Source organism: Equus caballus, chromosome 26 (genome assembly GCF_041296265.1).
Source record: "Equus caballus isolate H_3958 breed thoroughbred chromosome 26, TB-T2T, whole genome shotgun sequence".
NCBI lineage: Eukaryota > Metazoa > Chordata > Mammalia > Perissodactyla > Equidae > Equus > Equus caballus.
The window spans coordinates 17,458,372-17,482,161 of NC_091709.1; the positions used below are offsets into that span (position 1 = coordinate 17,458,372).

Below are 23,790 nucleotides of genomic sequence, written 5' to 3' on the forward strand. Positions count from 1 at the left end.
ACCCATATAACTCCGCAACAAAAAATCAAACAACCTGATTAAAAAATGGGCAGAGGATCTGAACAGACATTTTTCCAAAGAAGATATAGAGATGATCAACAGGCACATGAAAAGATGTTCAACATCACTAGTTATTAGGGAAATGCAAATCAAAACCACAATGCCGTATCACCTCATGCCAATCAGAATGACTTTGATTAAAAAGACAAGAAATAACAAATGTTGGAGAGGATATGGAGAAAAGGGAACTCTCATACATTGCTGGTGGGAATGTAAGCTGGTATAGCCACTGTGAAAAACAGTATAAAGCTTCCTCAAAAAACTAATAATAGAAGTACCATGTGATCCAGCTATTCCACTTCTGGGTATTTCTCCAAAGAATAGGAAAACACTAATTCAAAAAGATATATGCAGGGGCTGACCCCGTGGCTGAGTGGTTAAGTTGGCGTGCTCCGCTGCAGGCGGCCCAGTGTTTCATTGGTTCGAATCCTGGGCGCGGACATGGCACTGCTCATCAAACCACGCTGAGGCAGCGTCCCACATGCCACAAGTAGAAGGACCCACAACAAAGAATATACAACTCTGTACTGGGGGGCTTCGGGGAGAAAAAGGAAAAAAATAAAATCTTTAAAAAAAAAAAGATATATGCACCGCTATGTTCATTGCAGCATTATTTATAACAGGCAAGACGTGGAAACCACCTAAGTGCTCATTGATGGATGAATGGATAAATAAGATGTGGCATATATATATATGAATACTGTGGTGCATATATATATATATACATATAAAGAGAGAGGAAGACTACTCAGCCATTAAAAAAGATGAAATCTTACTATTTGCAACAACAACATGAATGGTCCTTTGGGTATTATGCTAAGTGAAATAAGTCAGATAGAGAAAGACAAATACCATACAGTGTCACTCATATGTGGAAGATAAACAAACACATAGATACAGAGAACAGATTGGTGGTTACTAGAGGGGAAGAGGGTCGGGGGAGGTCGATATGGGTAAAGGGGGTCATTTGTACAGTGAGAGATGGAAACTAGACTTGGGGGTGAACATGTAATATATACAAAAGTCGAATTATAACAATGTACACCTGAAATTTACATAATGTTATAAACCAATATTACCTCAATTTAAAAATGAGTTGGAGACAGCTTTATTTTTGCAATATTTATTTTATATTTTTCAATAAAACAAATGTAAACATATTGAAAACATTCTAAATTAAGAAAAAACAATGAATATGTATTCCTCACCGTAAAATATCAACTATTTTTTTTTTTGGTGTATTTCAATGTAGCTATAATCACACTGCAAATATTCAGTCTTTTATTTCTTTTATAATTCTAAAAGTAACACGTTATAAAAATATATACTTTAAAAATTACTGTTTTTATCCCCTAGTTCATCAACAAATTGATATATATCACACAAAACTTTTCTCACATATGCTAGGACATATACTATTACTACTTTTGAAAATGTGTTATCATAGAATACATATAATTGTTTCATAACTGAGTTTCTTCACCCAACAATATATAAGACACCTTTCCGTCAGTAACTATAAACCTGTCTTTTCCAATTTAATTACATAATATATAAACTTTTGTTTGCCAATTTTATCTTAAGCAGCACATAACTTTTCAAGTAACTATTATTTTTAATGACTATAATATTTCACTAAAGGACATACCATAGTTTACTTCCTTATCCACTATTTTATACTAGAAATTGAGACCTTTTCTAGTTCTTTTTCCTTATTCCCACATTAATTTAATGAATGCTGTCAGGGACATCTTTTACTATGTATGGAGTTTTTCCCTAGCGTCCCAGAGTTGGAATTACTGGATCAAAGGGCACGATCATTTTAAGACCCTGAAACAAATGGATTCCCAGCTTTGTTTTCACCCTTAGTGGCTGTGAGGTATCATAAAAAGACAATACACTTAGAGTTAGACAGACCCGGCTTCTGCACTCCAGGCCATCCTGTGTGGATTTGGACTAGACTCCCATCTCTCTGAATCTCCTTCTCCTATGTTCCTGAGTCTGGAGGTGGAAATAGTAAAAAAATTCTTTCTAGTAGTTTTACGAGGATCAAATGTGAAAAACTGTAAAGTACATGTTTTTTTAAATCTCATTTGTGAATTGGAAAGTGAAAAACATATAGCTCTTATAATTATATTTTCTAGAATGAAATTTTTTTCTCTCAGTTTATGCAGAACCAAAGACTTCAAGTGATTTACAGATTAGACTGAAAATATATTCTTGGAAACTTTGAGATACGAATACATTCTAGAACAGAGGTAGGTAGAGTAAGTTATAAAATACCATTTGCTCCAGAAATTTTTAAAAGGATTGACAGTTGTTTTGGCAAATAGGCCATGGGGAAAAATTATCCTCTTGATTCATACTAGACACTGGTTCTGAGGATAAAATGGGAAGGCAGAGCTCAGGGAATAAAGCCTATTTCAAAGAACCATGAACCAACATTTATAAACGTTCCAAAAAAATATATTCAGAGAAATGAAAACCAGATTATTTCAACTTATATTGTAGCTGAGAGAAAGTATTGAAAATATAAAATAAATCCCAGATTCAAAACACCAGCCAAAATTTTGAAGAAACAATGACAGCTTTGTTTTAAACTTTTAACCCAAGTATGTTTTAGAAAAAACAGCAAGGCCCTTTAATAATAAAGTCAGCATCTTCTGCCACAGATGGTAAGGTTACTCTTTAGAAATGTTTTTGAAATAAGTGTAATCAAGCATTAAAGCAGCTTGCAGTGCTAAAGTGAACCAGGTAAGTTCATCAGGGAATGCATTTTATGTTCCTTGGGCATTGTCGCTGCTATTTTAATTAAAGAACTTACGCACCATTATATACCAATGTTAGTTTTTCCTCTGTGAGATGTGAATAGCATATAAAGAATGCTTTAAAAGAGGATGAAATGTGAGAAACAAATCACTTGTTTAATTAGTAAGGAACTCTAATATTCAGCTATTATTTACACTTTTACTAAAAATATGCTGAGAATATTCTTTCAACTAGATAAAACATATTTCTTTAAAAAAATAAACTCACACTAGATATATCATAATATCATAAAAATATTCCACAAATGTTCCAACAATTAGAATATCATGCATATGTTGTTGGCAAATCCCAAGAATTCCTAACAACTATGAGTCTCACAATTATCACTTTGAAATAATGAAATAGAGCGTGTTCTCTTGAATTAATGAGAGTGTTTAAGGTTACATAAAATAATCAAATTATTCAACTAATGCCAAAACTAATTAAAAATAAGCAAAATTTAGGCAGTTTTTGAAATGTGATAAGAACGTTTTAGAAATTCTTTTTTTTTTTTAATTTCCTATCGCTCTATTACATTGTTTTGTTATTTTGATCTGTGTCTTTATTTTCCATATTTAATTTACCAAGGCCCCCATAGCATTAAGAAGCAGATGTGAAGTTTTTATTTATCATTTTCTAGCCAGCAGAGGGCAACAGAGTATTGTATACAAAACACCCTCAGCCAATTGAAATATTTCAGAGAAGACAGTTTGCTTCATGGACAAAGATACAAAAATACAATATAAAGAGACCTACTATCAACTTCTCTTTCACTAAAATGTGAATGTGTGTGTGTGTGTGTGTCTATTACTGTGTGTGTATCTTGAAGTTTGAATTTTGTCTGTGGTAGTTTACTGTAATTATAGTGAATATACAATCTAACATTAGTCCAAGAAAACATGCATGAACTAAGAAATACGTTGGTGGAAAATGTTATCCAGTCCTTGAAGGGAATTTCAAAACTAGAAATTCCCAATATTTTTAAGGAAGTTTCTATCAAGAGATTCTTTTACCCATTTCAAAGGGACAGGATAGGAAGAGAATTATCTTTGAGCTAAAAGAATGCCTCCCATCTCATTTATGTTTTCAAATAAATGGTTTCCCAGTGCTTATACTAACCTTCATGTTTTTAATTTCAATTAGTTATATTATTATATTAGTTGTTGTTTTAAAATAATTTTATGATGGACTAGTGAAATCTACTTATCAAAGACTGGGTGAGGATTTTTTAATATTGCAATGTGAGGAAAATCTTGATATAAATCTAATTTTAATACAAAGTAATATTTCCTCTCAAGGTTAAATTGATTCTGAAGATTCTTTAGTACTCTTTGCTACGTATTAGAAAGTTAATTTATTCAATGCAAATCACTATTATAATGTCAAGGAAAACATCTCTGGACCTCCCAGCCTTAAATCTGATTCCTTGATTCTGGAAGCTATTGTTTCCCCCTTAAGTCTCATCTGCCCTCAAATAGATAAGCATTAGGAAGCTTATTTCATGACACTTAAATATAAACACTAACTATTTTCTTTTCATTCTCTTGGCTTTGCACCCTATACAAGTCAGGTTGTACATTTCTGAACTTGTAATGAAATACTACTGTAAACAGGTTTTATCATTTTGTCAGAGGGATAAAATGGAAAATCATACATCTTTTAAATTCAAAGTTTCTAATTTAGGAAGTTTAATCCTTCGTTGATTTTAAAATCCTATTTGCTTATTCTCACAGCATTTAAGAAGGGAGATTGGGCAGGCCCAGTGGCATAGTCCTAAAGTTCGGTTGTGCTCCACTCTGACAGCCCAGGGTTCACAGGATAGGATCCTGGGCATGGTCCCACACCACTCACCAAGCCATGCTGTGGTAGTGACCCACATACAAAATAGGGGAAGATTGACACACATGTTAACTCAGGGCTAACCTTCCTCAAGCAAAAAGAGGAGGATTGGCAATGGATGTTAGCTCAGCGCCAAACTTCCTCATGAAAACAAAACAAACAAATTCAATTAAAAAAAACCAAGGAATATACTTTGAGAATATTACATTAATAGTAGCTGGACCATCACTTTTCAGATACACCATGGCAACTTTAATTTTAGCTATTGGGCTATTCAAAAATAGATCCCCGCTAATGTACTAATAATTAATTACTAATCATTAATGTACTAATAATTAATGTACTAATGTTCTAGAATATTGGTTTCTAAATACTGTATTATTTGCAAACTCCTTTAATAAAATCAAAGTTGAGTTATTTAGATGCTTATTGTATGTATATGTCTTTTAAAAGGTATTTATGGCTTTCTGAACAATCTTTTAAGGAACAACTCTTATAAACTTTCCTTTATTAATTAGAAAAAAAAGTTTGCACTTCTACTACTGCTACAAACTTGATCCTGAGGTTCCCAGGATAGCACTCTCTTTTTCAGAATGAAATCACAACAACAATCAGTTGATATTTACTCTTTGCTTACTCTATTGCAAGTACTATGCTGAGTACTTTATGCATATTATCTGTTTCAATCCTCACAACACTCCTGTAAGGTAAGAACTACTATTCTCTTTACTTAATATGAAAGGAATAAGGTCTTCGAGATATTGAGAGATATGTCCATCCATGGTCACCAGTGAGTCAGTGACAGAAGTCCACTTAGACATTTTCGAAACAAATAGGGTGCCTCATCAATATTCTAAGTATGCACCAAACTCTATCACTTTTCCTGCTTCAAAGAGCAAAATTTAATAAAGAGTAAATGCTCTCAACTTTGAATTTGCCTCAGAGATTCATTTATCTTATAGTTCCCTGGAAAATGAGTAGTATAAAAGTGTTATATACCTGTTTTTCACTAAAAGTATATATATATTTTCAAAAATTACTAATATGACTCTGAAACATATCAACAGACAACATCTACTATATACTCATTCAAAGCCATGTCCACACAAAGGCAAAATTTTGTTAGTGCCCATTCCATCATGTCAAATTTGGCAGCATTTAGGAATGATCACCCTAAAAGTTTCTGATCAACTCTCAATATCTCATATCTGGTTAAGTCCACACCAATTCAGCTTTACACGTTGCCTTACCTTCCCATATCCTTTTTCTTATTCCATTAATTCCAAGTATACATAGAAGTAAATAACGTATTATTTAAAAAAATATGCTTCTTTACATAAGCTCTAGACGGCAATTTATCGAAACAATGTAATTAAATTTTCTTTTTTAAGATATATAAGTATTTAGTAATGCATTGGTTCTGTTTACATAGAATTTTATAACATTTACAACACTTTCCTACACAGTAGGCATACAGCACAGCTTGCCTAATAATATTAGAACCTAAGTGTACCTCATTTATGGGATACATGTCTACTGTCTTATTTAATCCTCACAAGAAAAAAACATCCCTGAAACTGTTTTAAAATTAGACTAGAGCAGAGTTTCTCATTCTTGACACTATTGACATTTTGGGACACATTATTCTTTGTCATGGGTGGGGAGCTGTCCTGTGTAATGTAAGATGTTTAATAGCATTCCTTGTCTTTACACACTAGATGCCAGTAGCACCTTCCCCTCTCCCTCCCCCACCCCCCACCCCCTGGTTGTGACAACCACAAATGTCTCTAGACACTGCCAAATATCCTCTGGGTCACAGGGAGAGGACAAAATGGCCCTGACTGAGAACCGTGATATAGAGTAAACCTTCAAGCAATTGCCCATTTCCCTTTAGGAATTGGATAGTTGGATTAAATGCAAAAAGCGTGAATGCCCAGTATCTGCATATAAACTTTCTTCTTATTCCTTGTCTTAGTGTAGCTAAGTATTTCTCAAAATTTAGTACACTACACAGAATTATAAGTACAAAATCATGTTCAATGTACAATGTTAAGAGCCAAAATACCGTTGGTAAACAAGTCGGAAGTCATTACTGCCACTGTGGAGTCTACAAGACTTGCAGAAGAGGTGGGCTTGCAAGATATATTTTCACAGCAAGTTGTGATCAGTGCTATGGAGAAATAGTCAAAGTTTCTTTGAGAACATTTTACAGAGACACTTCACCTATTGGGGAAGGTGGGAAATTGCAGGTCTGGGAAGGCTTTTCTGAGGAAGAAACTTTCATCTGAGACTCAAAGGATGAGTAAGAATTACCCAGGGGGAGTCTGGGCTAAGAGGCAAGTTCTTCAGTCTGTGTTCTTGTCCCTTAATCACATAGTTTCCACCTGGAAAATGCATTTAATGATCTAGTTTGTATAAACATGTCTAAAGAAACATCTCTATATTCATTATCACTATTTAAAGTAGTCTTAATGTTGTGAAACATTAGAGGGAGCAAGATCAGAAAAATCTAATGTAGTGGATAGTCTGGTTTATTAACTAGACTTTGTCAAGTGTTCTGTACCTTTCTGTATGAGTTAAATAGAACTGACAAAAATTCACAATTATTTAAAACAGATGGATTTGCCAGATAAAGATCTAATTTTTTAAAAGTGATAAAATTACTACCCTCAAGAAATAATGACATTATGTCTTCAATCTGTAAAGCATCCAATATGAGAATTGATGCCCTTTCTTTAATTACTCTAACTTCGTAGTTCATATTTCATCAGAGAAAGGAGGATAATTAAACTTTTCGAACTCCTATTGTACAAAAAGCCACATGTAAAATTTATAGGAAAATCAAGAAATGGGTGATGTTAACCAAAATAATATGATTAGGATAAACTAGGATGCACGTAATACATCTAGGTTGATTCCTATTTAGACTAGTGTATTTACGTTTGGTCACGTTGTGGTCACTGTCAATAATTATGATAACCAAATGTTAAACAATATACACTCCCAGCTGGAAAAAGCAATTAGCAAAATAATGAATTATGCTTGAATTTATACCTTTTCCCCAAGGTAATTGTTTAGGAAAAGCTTTATGTCTTGATTTATTGTCCTTGCTAAAAGAGGAGAGTTTACTTTCAGGTGAGAAATACAAAGACCTGCGAAATTCAGGCATACTTGTGAAATACAAACATTTTTGTTTATTAGTCAGTTGTAATGAAAACAAAAGGCACCTCTTGAACAAATAAATAATAATCCTATTGGGAAAAAGGTGAAAATTTTAGGTGTTGATAACTGTCTAATAGTTCTTTAATGTTGTCTGTGATCTTTAACTCTTACATATGTTGGTTCTAAGACAATTAGAACAAACGACCTGCATGGTAACCCCGAACAACTGAGTCACTTAAACTATGGTGTGGATGTATTGCTTCAATAGGATATCTGTGGTTAAACTGAAATTTACCAACCATTTGACTGGTAGGACAACATTCTAATATGATTTTTTAAAAATCAGATTCTATGCACCTTAGTGGCAATTGGAAATAAATATCTAACAATCAGAGATTTGTTACATGTATTAGAGTACGTTCATGTGATTCAATTCTATTTTGCTCTTTCAATGATTGTGTTGAAGAATATCTTACGACATGGAAAAAATTTTGATAACATATTGTTGAGTGAAAATGAATATTCCATTGCAGTTTTTAGAGTATTATTCCTTACTGTAAGGAGAAAAGTCTATACATGCACAGTAAAAAAAAAGAAAAAAGAAAAGGCTATACAATAACATATTGACAGTGTATGTGATTATATGTGAGAGAATTATTGTAAATTTTTATTTGTTTTTATTTTCCAAATGTTCTAAAAATATATCATTCCTATACTTTTAAGAACAAGAAATGAAATCTCATTAGAACCAATTAGCATCTGAATATCGGGATATACAGCACACGACTTTTAGTATGTCCTCTAAGAATATTTATGGCAAAACATTGGCATGCTAAATTTGTAAAACAATTTTTTACCTTGTATTTGAAACATTGTAAGTAAAAAGTAATGTTTTGAAATCTTTGAATATATAGAATAATTTTTGTATGATGTTTTTGTTGGTAAGCTTGTTTTACTGACTTCAGCAAACATCTGTTTTGTCTCAAAGATACTCGAATAATACACAAATGCAACAAGATATGTACTGCACCAGTGAAATTCTGCCGGCTAGGTGTAATGAAGCAGCTTTAAAGTAGTATATAGTGATAGGAAATTGAGAAGATGAGATTAGATCAAATCAACAAAGAGTTTTAGTTAGAGTAATGGAATTGGATGATTTCTTTTGGAATGTGGCCAGAAAACTAGAGGAGATGATTCAACTCTTGGGAAAATATATAATTATCCTTGATGTTAGGACAATAGGTTTACATTTCACGTCAATTTTCAACAGCAGTTTGTTGCGCCACAACAATTGTAGGATATGGATTCAGTATTTATCCACAAGAATGAGCACCTTTATATTTAGAATCCTAGTCCTGGAGCACACCAGCCAGCTATTAAATCCCCAAGCCCCAATTTAGCTTTTCAAAGGTGAAGTTGTTTTCCCATAAGCCCTAAGAGAGAAATATATTAATAGACTGCAAAATAAATAACATAAAACTTTCAATATTATGTATAAGACTATAACTTAATGAACATTTATTAGTACTTATTATAAACTTGGATACTCTTTTTCCAAAGTTAATGTAACATTAAATATTTAGGCCTACCTTTTTATTTACTGACCCAGAAAATAACCTCTAAATAGGAAACTCTAAAAGAATTTCAAGATGTTTTTCAAATCAACATAATACTTCCTTAATGGCCTGAGCAAAACAACTGTTAGAACCTAGGTAAAATATTATTCAGAATAAACAAAGCAGCAGGTGGGACTAAATATAATTAATGTACAAAATGAGACATAAGTCCCAACATATGTACCTCGTCCTCTAAATATTTCTTGAAAGGATTTTTTAAAAAGCAATGAAAAACCAAAAACATTAAACAGTTTTGTAAAACACATCTGCAGAATTAAACATAATGTAAATTACTTACAAAATCGTCAGTTTGTGTTCAAATTGTAAGCCTATGGAGTATGTCATTCAGCTGTGCAGCTGTTAACTATGAGCCCAATTTAAGAGAATTTGAATTTATGATTAGAATAGTATACACTTGGTTCCAGATTTATCTGAAAGTAAGAAACCAAAAGATAGCAAAATTCTATGGTAAGATATAAATACATATAAATCTTTATGTTTTCTAATATACTTTGACTGTCTTAATACTCTGAACTTGTCTATTTTTCCAAGCCTTTTCATCAGAGTTAAGATAAACGCAAAACCCCTTTGAACATAAAATTAAAAAGTTTTAAACATCTAAATTCCATATAGAAGTAGAACTACAGGTGCATATACTTCAGAGTCACTTTCTTGTACTTATTGCCAAAATGAAAACAGATCTTAGACAAACAAAATAGATCTTACACATGGATAGCTGTCTCCAACTAGAAGCAAATCTGTAAGAAAAACGTTACTTTAATCAACAACTTCTGTTTGTACCTCACAGTCTGGTGTAGGGGAAAGATCTACATAGTTAAGGTTCAAGTCCGCATTTAGCCTCATATTAGCTGAATGTCCTCTATCTCCTCATGAATAAAATGGGATAATAATGGTAACTGATCTAATAATGTGTTTCTGAGAATTTAAATGATTTAGAATATACAAAATACTTAGAATAGTTCCTCTAGCATATAATGCTAAATAAATGTTTGCTGTTGTTATTATTTTTATTCTATTAGGAACTGGAGATAGAAAAAAAGCCATGGTTCCTATATTCTTGAAGATAGGTCAGAAATATGTAAAAGTCACTATATAATAGTAATATGTATTAACTGCGCTTGTATGATATCCAAAGATGAAATATTTTAAAAGTAGAGAATGTTGACCAAGAATTTCTGATTGATCTGCTCTGGTGGAAAGAAGTCTCTAGCAATTTAGAGGACTGGGTTCTAGTTTTGAGCAAAGCCCTAACTAAAGGAGGATTCTGGGGAAAGCCAGTTACTTTAGACTTCAAGTTTCTCATTTATGAAAAGCTCACCTTGATGTCTGCTTCTAGTTTGAATGTTATACACTTTAAACTCAGGTTCCATTCTCTTTGCTTCCAAATAACCTGATCCAAATAAGCATGTGCTTATGTAGTCAGAACCTTGGCTTTCAAGTCGTTGAAGTCCACTGAGACACAGGAGTGACATTCAGTGTTAGTTCTCTGTTAGTTGAAGTGGATAAATAATGGAACTACCTATTAGAGAAAATGTGCTTTAGAACTATAGAAATAGGTTCATTAAAGAAGCATTTTCCCAAAAGATATATTAGCAGATAATGAAATTAGACTCATTCATTCAACAAACATTTGAGTGCCTACTCAGTACCAGGCACTGTTTTGGATGCTGGAATGTAAGAGTGAACAAAACAAAAGATCCCCAGACTTCATGTCACATTCTAAGAGGAGGGGGGCAGACAATAAAAATAAACAAGGAAATATATAGTATCTTAAATGGGGATATCTGCTTTGGAGAAAATAAAACAGAAAAAGCATGAAAGGGGTACAGGAAATATTGTGTAAGGATGTACTTTTAACGTGGGTGATCAGAAAAAACCTCTGTGAGAAGGTTTGGTTTTATTAAAAGCCAAGAGAGGAAAGAGAGTAGGTTTGCAGATTTTGGGGGTTGAGTATTCTGGCCAGAGCAAACGCAAAATCTCTGAGGTAGGTGGTTGTCTGATAACATTCTACAAATAGCATAGAGGCGGCTGTGGTGATTCAAAGTGAACCAAGGCAGGCAAATGTGGCGGGGGGGGGGGGTGGGGGGGGTGGGGGGGGGTGGGGGGGTGGGGAGGAGATGCTGTGGGGAGGTTGGGGACCAGCTCAGGGGAGGCCTCGGCGACTTCCAGAAGGAGTTTTCACTCTAAGTGAGATGGGAAATGAACAGAGGGTTTTGAGCAGAGGCATGACATGTTCTGACTGAGGTTTCAACAGGGTCCCTTCCCCCGCAGGCTGCTCTGTGAAGAATGGCCTAGAAGTACAGTTAACTTCAATTTGCAGTCTTTCTCAGTAAGGAATACTGCGTTGCTCATTCAAGACAAACATGTTTTCCTCCAAGTAAATACTGTACGCAGTTTAGTCAGGGAAAGTTGAAAATCTTAATCTTCAGATGTGGAGCATTGGAAATTGTATTGGAGATAGTACTGTAGTGATTGCATGGTATAGAGTGAGTAATGTTTACTAAAGAGACAGAGCTTCTCAGAATGATCTTCCCTTGGGAACTCACAATGTCATTTGCATATTAAAGACTTTGGGAAATCCTTAAATGCGTTGAATCCAAAATCTCCCAAGCCTATCCTACCATGGAACTCCTTTTTTTTCCCTCCTTGTGCTTTGGTTCCATACAAGCTGGGCTCAAATATAAGATCTGTGGCTTCCGGGCCTCTGAACTTGGAGTTAATGATTGACTCTTTCAACCTCATCTCTCAACTAGGATAATAATACCACCTCCCATGATCATGGTGAGAATTCGATCGGACAATGTTTGTAAAGGGCCCAAAGCAGCACCCTCAATCAATGCTGCTTCCTGGTCTCCTCTCCTTTATCTTCAAAAACTATTCATCTGTTAACTTTAAAGAACTATATTCTAGTGAGATCGATGTCACTATTACTTAAGGTCTCAGGCTCTATCAAAAGGATGTAGCACCCAGTTTTAGAACATCTACAATGTCCCCAAGATGCTGAGATGCTAAAAGGTAAACACAGTCACAGTAATTCCACAGCAAACTTGAGTGTGTCATAGTTTATATTTTCTAATGAGGCTTAGAGACTGTTTGTGAGACTGGTACACACTGGCGAGGCCAATGTGGTTCTATCCCACCCTTTCACGTACTGAAATCATTGGCCCAAGTGACAGTGCCTTAAGTCTTTAAGTAAGTGAAGACAGAGAACCCAGGAAATCTCTTCTCTGTATGGTTCCTGAGCTGGGGCCCATAATTATCTGGTGTAAAAGACAGAGAAGCAAACAAACAAAAGCAGTGCTGTTAGAATGTGCCCCATGTACATTTGAAAGAAAACATCATGGCAAACTTTATTCTCTTTCATGAACAGGAATAAAGTTACACACATTTTAAAATCCTACCCAGCATTCTTTTAATTTGTTTTATTACTCTAACCTAAATTATTTCTCTCTTTCTTGAACTCCTATTGCATGTAAAACCTACACGCCACCATATGTAATTTATTACATGTGGCTTGTTGCTGTCACATACGGCAGCCAGAATCAGTAATACTGTATTGCTCATTTAAACAAAAACAACTCCCCCCTAGGTAACTACCACATGCAATTTAGTGAGGAAAGCTGAACATCTTGATTGTGAAGAGTGGAGGATTAGAGATATTACTACAGTAGCACATGGCATAGACTGAGCGACGTTTATTAAAGAGATGCAGCTTCTCAAAACACAGTAGATGTTCCAACTAACGTGTTTATTCTCCCTTATTAGAGTTACTTTAGGTTACTTTCTGAAATGAGGCTTTTCTTACATATCCAAACTTAGGAAAATTTTCAAATATTAAATTAATCAAATGTTCAACCTAATTCATCAACTTTGATATCAAAGATTGCACAGGTCATTCAGCAATTTCATGAAAAAGCTGCTAAGCCAGCTGTTGTACCCTGAAGGATGGTATCTTGGAGAATGCAGCACAGCCTTGGTGTGTACTGTATGTATCACACTGTTTCTCACAGGATCTCCTAGAATTTCCAGCTTGGATCACAGGCTTTGTCTGATTCTAAGGCTTCTTGCTAAGAGGGAAAGAGAGAGAAATGTTCTGGCTTGTATTTTCCTTAGGAACTCCACTCTCCTCCTCCTGATCTGAGTAAGTGATATCTGGAATTCCTGGAGAGACCCTGGGAGTTGTGTTATTTCCTGAATTCCTGTAACTAACTCCATGAAAGATACAATCAGATCAGACCAACCCAACAGACCATTACTCCTCCAGAATTTTGCCTGTCAACGAAGGCCCTATGAACAGGACTACTAAAGTGGATTATTTTCAGGTTTCCTCAAAATTTTCAAGGAGATGTTTTATGGATCCTGACTTTCATAAGCTCAAAGTGAGATCAGACTTCTCTAAATGGAACTTTAGAATCCATGCCTCCAGATCATAGCAATCAGAATAGGGTTTCTGAGTGCAAATTAAGACACTGTCTCCTTACCTTGCTCTTTGTCTCCTAACCAATCAGTCTGGAAGGAATCAAAGTTCTATTGCACATGTCAGAGTTGCCTGAAGACCTGATGTGCGTAAGCGCTATATCTATGTGTACGCACTCCACTTGCACACACACTCATACAGACACATTGAACATTTCAAGCATTCTGCAAGTAATTTAAGCTTCAGGAGTCAAAATGGGAAGGTGACAAGTTCCTATGATTCATCCATCTCCAGACCTGCACTGAGCTGTCATTTAATCCCAATGATATTTTGTTTCTACTTCTTCAGATCGGTTCCACTTGGAGCTTGTGTAGCTCCCTGTAGTAAGAGCTCTCAGGGCCTGGTGAGTGGGTTTCCATCTGCATCTTGTCCCTGTAGAGCCCTTTACTGTTTCCTGCACGTAGATGATGCTTACTAAGTGTTTGATTGCACGGGTAAGAGTGAGTGAGTGAAAGGAAGTAGTTAGGGAAGTTCTTAGGTAACATTGAGTGCCACTTGTCATAGATCCCTAATGCCTTCTGAATACTAATTCTTGTCTTCAGATGCCACCTTTACTGATATAATTGACACAAAAGTAGACTTTGAATGAGGCAAGGAAAGAAGAAAGGATCAATATATATGAGTTGGTGATGATGGCCCTCATCAGGAGGCTGGCCAAAGGTTAGTTCCTTGAGGATTCTTACTGCTAACCCTCCTAGATAATATAATCTCTAGGGGTAGGATAGAGGAGTTGGGGCGGGCAGGGGGACAGGTTGCTACCTGAAGTTGAGTAATAAAAGGGAATATTAGTATTGTTTCCATTCAATGACAATGAGATAAATGTTAAAGGAGATCTTGCGAAACCTTAGCAAACTTCTAGAGCCCAGGAGATTTGCTTTGGAGAAACAATGCAATAAGGATTCTTACACATATTCTACTTTATATTTAAAAGTATACATCCCTTTAAAAACTTGTATGTAATACCTGAAATCATAAAACTCCTATAAGAAAATATAAGCAGAACACGCTTTGACATTGGTCTTAGCAGCACCTTTTTTTTTTTTTTAAAGATTTTATTTTTTTCCTTTTTCTCCCCAAAGCCCCCCAGTACATAGTTGTATATTCTTCGTTGTGGGTCCTTCTAGTTGTGGCATGTGGGATGCCACCTCAGCGTGGTTTGATGAGCAGTGCCATGTCCGTGCCCAGGATTCGAACCAACGAAACACTGGACCGCCTGCAGCAGAGCGCACGAACTTAACCACTCGGCCACGGGGCCAGCCCCAGCAGCACCTTTTTGAATACCATGTCTCCTCAGGCAAGGGAAACAAAAGAAAAAATAAACAAATGAGACTACATCAGACTAAAAAGCTTCTGCAAGGCAAAGGAAACTCTGAACAAAATGAAAAGAGAACCCAAAAACTGAGAGAAAATATTTCTAAATCATATATCCGACAAGGGATTAATTCCCAAAATATATAAAAACTCATACAACTCAACAACAAAAAGACAAAAACTTGATCAAAAACAGGTAGAGGATCTGAACAGACAATTTTCCAAAGAAGATATAGAGATGGCCAACAGGCACATGAAAAGATGTTCAACGTCACTAATTATCAGGGAAATGCAAATGAAAACTACAATGAGATATCACCTCACACCCATCAGAATGATTATAATTAACAAGATGAGAAATAATGTGTTGGATAGGATGTGGAGAAAAGGGAACCCTATACACTGCTGTTAGGAATGCAAACTGGTACAGCCACTATGGAAATCAGTATGAAGATTTCTTAAAAAATTAAAAGTAGAAATACCATATGATCCAGCTATTCCACCACTGGGTATTTATCCAAAGAACATTGAATCAACAATACAAAAAGATGTATGCACCCCTATGTTCATTGCAGCATTATTCACAATAGCCAAGAGGTTGAAGCAACCGAAGTGGCCATCAAGTGATAAATGGATAAAGAAGATGGGGTATATATATACAATGGAATACTACTCAGCCAAAAAAAAAAGGACAAAATTGTCTTATTTGCAACAACATGCATGGACCTTGAGAGTATTATGTTAAATGAAATAAGCCAGACAGAGAAAGAAAAATACTGCATGATTTCACTCATATGTGGAAGATAAACAAACAAATGGATAAAGAGAACAGATTAGTGGTAACTAGAACGGAAGGGGGTGGGGGAGTGGGCAAAAGGGGTAAAGGGGCACATACATATGGTGATAGATAAAAACTAGACTGTTGGTGGTGAGCATGCTGCAGTCTATACAGAAACTGACATGTAACAATGTACACCTGAAATTACACAATGTTATAAACCAATGCCCTCAATAAAATAAATAAATAAATAAAATTTTAAAAAGAGCTCTCCCATATGGAATCAAAACATAATGATGTACAGCTGAAATTTATATAATGTTATAAACCAATGTTACCTTAATAAAAAAAAGTCAAAAAATAATAATAAAATTATACATCCTTTACTAAGTGGAAGTTCAAATCTTTAAAGTGCACTCAGATGATATGAGGATTTGAAGGATTTTCTCCCTCTCTCTCTTTCTCAAGTACCATGCTTCAGCTTATTTATTTTCTACTACTAGGTAAGCTTAGCTTAAAAGCATGTTTTATCCCAAGAAAAAGAGATATATTCTCGCTAAATATCCTTTCACAAAGACCAAATCAATGTATGTTTTTCAACATTTACTGCACATTCTTGTTTTTACTGCTGGAAAGATTTTGGTTGGAGTCTTTGAATTCTTATCTCCAGCCTGTTTACTGAATTTTCAGTCAGCTTTCTCAGGATTAAATTATCTTTCACTTTCAGAGATAGGTGTCGTTAACCTGAGTTTCTACAAAATGCTGCTCCCAGGTCATTGGTTGTACCAGGAGCAACCAAAATAAATGTACGATTTGCTCATAAAATTTTATCTTTTGTTTGGCAATGCATAGGCTCACTTAAAAAAAAAAAAGTAGAAAAGCACAACAGTATATAGAAAAGAGCAAAGCCATTCCCACGCCTCCATCTACCACGCAGTTGTCCTCTCCAGTGCCAACCACCGAAAGCAGGTTCTGGCATATTCTTTTTTTTTTTAAATTTATTTATTTTTTTATTTTATTCTTTTTTTTTTTTTTTTTTTTGAGGAAGACTAGCCCTGAGCTAACGTCTCCCGCCAATCCTCTTTTGCTGAGGAAGAGTGGCCCTGAGCTAACATCTGTGCGCATCTTCCTCTACTTTCTCTGTCGGACGCCTGCCACAGCCTGGCTTGCCAGGAGGTGTCATGTCCCCACCAGATCCGAACCAGCGAACTCTGGGCTGCTGAAGCAGAACATGTGAACTTAACCGCTGCACCACTGGGTGACCCCTGGCATATACTGATAGATACCAAATACATAATCACTTTGAAGTTATTGTACATAACTTTGTAGATAATTCATTAAAAAGAACAGTTCTAAATACCAATATCTACCATCTTTGGGGCACTCACTATGTGTCTGGTGTTTCACATAGTGTCTTATTTAATAGAAAGAAAGAAAAATGAGTGAACACAAGAATGCCAGTCAGGGGCCAGCAGGGTGTCGCAGCGGTTAAGTTCGCCGGTTCCGCTTCTCGTGGGCCCCGGGTGCTCTGGTTTGGATTCCAGGTGCGGACATGGCATCCCTTGGCACGCCATGCTGTGGTAGGCGTCCCATATATAAAGTAGAGGAAGATGGGCGCAGATGTTAGCTCAGGGCCAGGCTTCCTCAGCAAAAAGAGGAAGACTGGCAGTAGTTAGCTCAGGGCTAATCTTCCTCAAAAAAAAAAAAAAAAAAAAAGAATGCCAGTCAGATGTGCCAGGTTTGTTCTGCTTTGGGTATGATTTGTTAATATTTGTTAATATCTCAAGAGTCCCTATTTTTCAGAAGAGAAAACAGATTTGGCACGGTCACAGGGCTAATAACTGGTAGGTTGGGATTTCAGGGCGGGGTGTATGGGTGTCAAAGCCCACGCCCTTTGGTTTTGAAATGCTGAGTGGCTTCTCTTAAAACCGCAAACTCTGGGGTAGTCAAGGATGTTTTTTGCATATGTCCCTCTTCCTTAATTACCTCCCCACTTCTTAACATTCTAATGCGTACCTTCCGTAGAGTCATTGAAGTTGAAGGAGAGGCTCTGGAGTGAAACTTAGGGAAAAGACCCTAGGGCCCACTCCTGCGCCCTTTGAATTGGATGGCCTTTCAACATGACCCTCGACACCTACAATTTAAAAGAAAGTGACTGTTGTAATAGAGTGCCCACCTACTTATATATTCTAGCTAATCACATCTCTACCTCCTGTCTTAAAGACTCGTTTGCCCAAATGTGATTGAAAAAAAAAAAACTGGGAATGGGGAAGGGTGAGGGTAGAGTTATTTGAGAGTTTATTCCAACTCCTGGAAGCGGTGAGGAAGAGGTTAAGCTGGACCAGAAGGATTTTTGAAGTCTTTGGCTGGGAGGTTCCACTTGGAGAAAGGTGCAGGGGAGCGAGGGGTGGCGAGGGGAACAAGGCGAGTTCTCATTCGCTTGAATTTCTGATCCTGAGCTGTTGGACTCTCACCTGAGGGCGCAGTCGGGCACCCCTGGCTTGTGGATGGAAATATTAATGAGCAGGACTTGCCAGACCAACGTCTGGAGAGTGTAGAGAGAAGCAGGGAAAGGACCGCGCGGCCCCTTTAAGTCTTCTCGGGCCGGAGAGGAGAGGGAGGAAACCGGGAGCCGCGGGGACGGTGGGGGAAACCCACAGGCAATTGAGCCGGAGGAGCGGCAGCGTGAGAGCAGAAACTTCAGACGCGGCTGGTCCCAGCGGAGCTCGGCTGAGCCGCGGCGGCCGTCGCTCCCACCCGCAGCAGCATCCTCCGCGCCCCTCTCCGCCACCCCGGGGAGTCCGGGAGCTGCCTCTCTGCAGCGACCGACCACGAGCCAGGGCTGCGGGCAGCCGCCCCTCAGGAAGTTTGGGCTCCAGCGTCCCAGTCGCGGAGAGTTCGGGGTGCCTTGTGCGCGCGCCCCTGCGGGCGAGGGGCCGGGGGCGATGGTGACCGCCGCGCGGGGCTGGGGGCGCCGGGGAGGCGCGCGTGTGTTCGCGGACCTGCTGCTGTCCCCAGTGCCCTCCGCATCCCCCAAGTGATGGGAACAAGGGCCCGCCCAGGCAGCCGCTGTCTCCGCACCGCCCCCTCGCTCGCCCCCAGCGCGCGGAGTCACCCAGGCACACCCCCGGCACCCCGTGCCCGTCCTCCGGAGCTGCTGCCGCTGCCTTCGCCGCCGCTGCGCGTGGCCAGCTGTTGACTGGGCTCGCCTGTAGACGGAGAAGCACTTTTTGGCCCTCCCTAATCCGATCTCACACCCCAACTTTGCCGCCGCCGCGCCTGCCCTCGCCGCGGCGCTCGGCGCTCAGTGTGGGGGCGCACGCCGGGAGGCTCGGCAAGACGGTGGAGGCAGGAAACGGCACAACTGCTCTTCTGTTTCGGCTCTTTGTTGTTCGCTTTGGATGGTCCTTGGAAGTGGCCGAGCCTCTTCGGAAACCCTGGAGCCAGAGAAGGCAAACCTTGGAATTCTTAGTCTGCAAAGAGCTCTGAGATATTGACACGCGTCCGGAAAGGTCGACGAGTAATTGCCCTGAAAACTCCTGGCGGATTGACCCACGTTGCTTATATTAAGCCTTTGTGTGTAGTGTGTGTGGTGTGTGGCTTCATAATTTGGGGACCCCATTTCTACTCCCTCCTCTTGGCATGAGACTGTATGCAGGATCCACCCGAGGACAATGATCGCGGAGCCTGCTCACTTTTACCTCTTTGGATTAATCTGTCTCTGTTCAGGTAACCCCGCGTCTTCTTTCTTCACCCTTCATCCCTCTTGCACGCCCCCTCTGCGTTTTTCAGAATCAATCCCCGAGCTGCGTTTCGGCGACCTCCCTTCTAAGGCCGGAGGAGCTCGATCCCTTCAGGAGTTTTGGGCGAAAAGGTTCCTGGTTCGGACTTTGGGTCGTCCCTTTGCCCCCCAAAACCCCCCGAGCCTCATCGCAGACCTCGGCCTTTTGCCAAGTTCAGGGCACGCCCAGATCACTCTGGGCTAACGCGCGTCTGAGTGCAGGGGTGGGAGGAGGCGGCGGTTGGTGGTGAGTTTGGGCCCCCAGGATGAGCCCGAGCGAGTTTCATCCTTCGGCTGCTTCCTTTGGGGAGGGAGATGTGCGCCCGGGGAACTTGTGGCCCAGAGACCCGCCGGGATTCCTGAACCTGGTCCTCCAATTCGCCCCTCCTCTTGCGAGCACAAGGGGTTATTAGTCGTTGTTTTATGTAACCAAAGTCTGTAATTAAATTTGATTCTGAAGAAACTTCAGGAAATAACTCCTTCTTACTATAGGATATGAGCTAGCCACTCTGCCTGGCTGGGCTTGGAAGGAAAACAGGCGGTTGCAAGTATCTGAACAGGAACAGTTAGTTGCCTGGGAATTTTCACTGGCAAGGGAAAACAGAAGACTGAATTTAGGATTTGGGGGATTAATTAAATAGTACTGACACTCTTCATATGAAGTGTTGGAAGGATGCTGCCATGGGATCCTCTGACATCAGAGTATACATTGTGTCTAAAATTACAAATAGTTTCCTTACACTCCTAAGAAACTTTTACTATGGGTGAACAGAGCCACTGCTCAACTTTTCTTTCTTTCCTTTTGGTAGATTCTGGTTTCAATCAAGGATCTGATTTCAGGCCTTAAAACAGACACACTCACACACACACACACACACACACACACTGCACCTCAGGGAATTTTTTATAGTCGCATACTGAGTTCAAGTTGCATCAGGGCCCATAGGTTAGAGTCACTCAATTTGCATGATTATGAAACAGTTTTGAAAGGTTGGTTTGAGCTTTTTGTGGTCCATGGCTATGGTTTATATTTTGACCAAGGATTTTACTGAAGTTAATGAAATATGAAAAAGAAAAATGAAAACCCACGTCAGCTAAATGATAGCAAATAAACCCCTCAAAGAATTTTAACCCAGGAGATATGCTTCCTGGCTGAAAGGAACATTTGCAACTAAACTAAATAAGAAATTCATTAAATTGTTACTCCTTTGAAAAAGACAGAAAACTGAAGTTTCCCCCACAGATATCTCATGTATATCACAGTGGATAAGTGAACAGATTAGACTAACTCAGCTTCGCCTTTCTGTAATGTAGCTTTTTTTCTTAGTTTGCAGATCTGAATGATTGAATAGTTCCCCACCCCAAGACCCAGCCATGGATGCAAATCAAAAACATTAAGATCTGATCTCTCTATTTGTCTCTCTTTGCCATGTCTCCCCCTGGTTTAGTTTACAGCTTCAGATACCTTTGAGATTTTTGTTGATTCACCTTCTTGGTTAAAGTTTATTCACGTGTGTAAAGTGAAGTGTCAGTGTGATAAATGACTGGAGGGGCAGATTACTGAAGATAGGGGGATTAATGGTCATTAGTCACTGTTTGAGCTGAGTTTGTATATGTTGGGACATTTTATCATGGCTGTAGATTAAAGATAGGATCACACTAATAGGGTTTTACTGAAAGCTGGTCGCCTCAGTGTGCAACTTCTCTCTTCACCTGGAGAAATATCTGGGGGGTATGTACCATCCTTTCAGATTTGATAATTCCGGTAGTTAGTATCTGAGGTTTGTAATTTACATAGATATGTGGCATTTATAATCTTAGCGCTAAACTGATTTCTGGGTGTGTTTTTCTAATTTAATTTCCCGTTTAAGCCACTGATGACTTTTAATAAACCTGACTTTTTCTGTTGGGTGCGCTCATCTACTTGTTTCTCCAGGTTGCAAGTCCGAGGGGTCTTTGGGAGGTGCTCTCTCATATTTGACCTGAAGGTCTTTATTGCTCCTCTAATGACTTTTGCTCATGCTGTGCATCTGAACTTGAGAGGCCAAATTGCTGGGCTGCTGGCGTGATTTCATGACCATGTGCTGTTCTGAAGCCACACTATTGAGTTAAATAAAACTTCACAGAACTCAGATAACTAGCTAGAGTTGGGCGTGCTCGAGACACCTGGTCAGGGAATGAATGAAGTTCTTGCAAAACTGTGTTTCATGTCTTGCCTCAAGCCTGGGATCACAGTCTATCACTTGTTAATGGAGTGTATTTAAGAGAAATGTGGTGAGCTTAAATAAATCAAAGTGTGCTGAGGAGGAAAGGTAACTTCAACAAGATTTAACCTGTAAAAGCATCTATTGGTTGTCAGTTCTTTTTTCTTTTCTTTTTAAAACCTGGCTGCCAGCTTAAGAAAGTCGTATAGTTTTCTTCAAAGAAATTATAAACTCCATTTTAATATGTTGATGTCATACTTAACATCAAATATTATGTTTAAGAGTATGTGTTTGCTTTTTGTAGCCTTTTATTTATTAACCGAATGCTACAATATATAACTGTTTTTAATTAGGAAACTAAGATTTTGAAAAAAATGGGTATTTCTTTAGAAATTCATTTTCAAGGTATTTTCTTTGGTGAGTTTGTACATCTGAGTTCTTTTCTATGGCTAGCTAGACTTTTGGTGAGGGGAGCAGATGAGGTAGCACTGAGAAAAAAACCGTGTGATCTCTCAGGAACGGATTCTAAACATTCTTCCTTCATAGACTGCCTCTCCTCAGCTCCATTTGCTAAAACCTGATTTCAAGTCAAAAAGTGATTGAATTTCAGTTCAAACTTGGGGTGAGATCTGAATTTCAAACGCAGTGGGAGTTCAATAGTGCTATCCTTCTTTCCTTCTTTCTTTATTTTGGGAGGAGGATCTTTTCTCTTGAGAAGAGGAGCATTTTCTAGATAAGTTTCACTATGTGAGTCACATATCTGGGTCTCTGTCACCCCCCCCCAATTCTTTCTCTCTCTCAAGATTCATTGGTAATTCCAAAATTTCTTATTAGTTTCTTTATAAGCTTTTTGGCTTTTAAATATACTTATCTGGATACTGTAACATCTTTTAAAATATCCTTATTTCTCAATAATGGGCCTTCTAACACATAAGATATTTATAGTTAAAATGTCTTAGAATGGAAAATTTACCTGAAAGTTTCCCTTAGTCTTCACTATGGCACATGAAACATTCTTGCGTGAGTTACAGTGGGGCAAAATGCTAAATTTGAAACCTACAATACTAGTTATTTGTTTCTGTATGTATGTATCTGTGTATTTATTTTACATCGAGTAGATGTCTATAATTAAAAATCCTGGGCAAGAGGAATAAGACTGGGAGGAAATTTAGAATAACAGCTTGCCAATGAAGATCATAAATAGTTGAGTCTTCATGTGTCATCTTCTGTGTTAATAAAAGATGCTAAGGTAATGCTTATGTTACTTTCTTGCTCTTTTAAAAATGTTTAGTTCTTAAAACAAAAGCATAACTGCCTTGCAAGCTTGATATCTTATAGGAAAATATAGGGAAATCAAAGTTGTTATTCAATTTAAAGTTAGGCCTAAAATAATCTTGTAGAATAAATTAGGAAATTTGATAATAAGAAAGGGAAAAATAACAGTGAAACTGGAAGTGAAGTTGAGAGGAGTGTAGTGGAAACAGATCCAGAGTTAAGCTAGTTTTAAAGTACAGGAGGAGGGGGGGAGTAGAAATAGACAGAGCAGCAGATATGAGTGCACCTCTGGCCACGCAGCACGAAGAGCAGACCTGAAAAGTTGATCTCTGAAAATTTGAAGTCAGTTTGTATACTCTATATTTAACAACTATAGAAAGAACTAGATATTTTGCAGTTTTTATAACAAAAATGCAATTTGAAATATGTTTGAATCTTTAATGAATTCACAGAATAGT

At 37.9% G+C, this 23,790-nt stretch overlaps 1 protein-coding gene across 15 annotated transcripts in view; it reads left to right on the forward strand.

The window, feature by feature from the left end:
- The window catches only part of ROBO1 (roundabout guidance receptor 1), a 1,062,787-nt gene that overhangs the window by 664,617 nt on the left and 374,380 nt on the right, over positions 1-23,790 (forward strand). For 3 of the 15 annotated variants that reach the window (XM_014736308.3, XM_070252487.1, XM_070252496.1), the window contains exon 1: positions 18,609-19,801. The exons of 11 other annotated variants lie outside the window; for them this stretch is intronic. In XM_014736308.3, coding sequence (XP_014591794.3) covers positions 19,747-19,801 — 55 coding nt within the window. In that variant the 5' untranslated portion in view covers positions 18,609-19,746. Of the gene's footprint in view, positions 1-18,575; positions 19,802-23,790 lie in introns of those variants that run through there. One more of the 15 variants, XM_070252494.1, reaches the window with a different exon arrangement.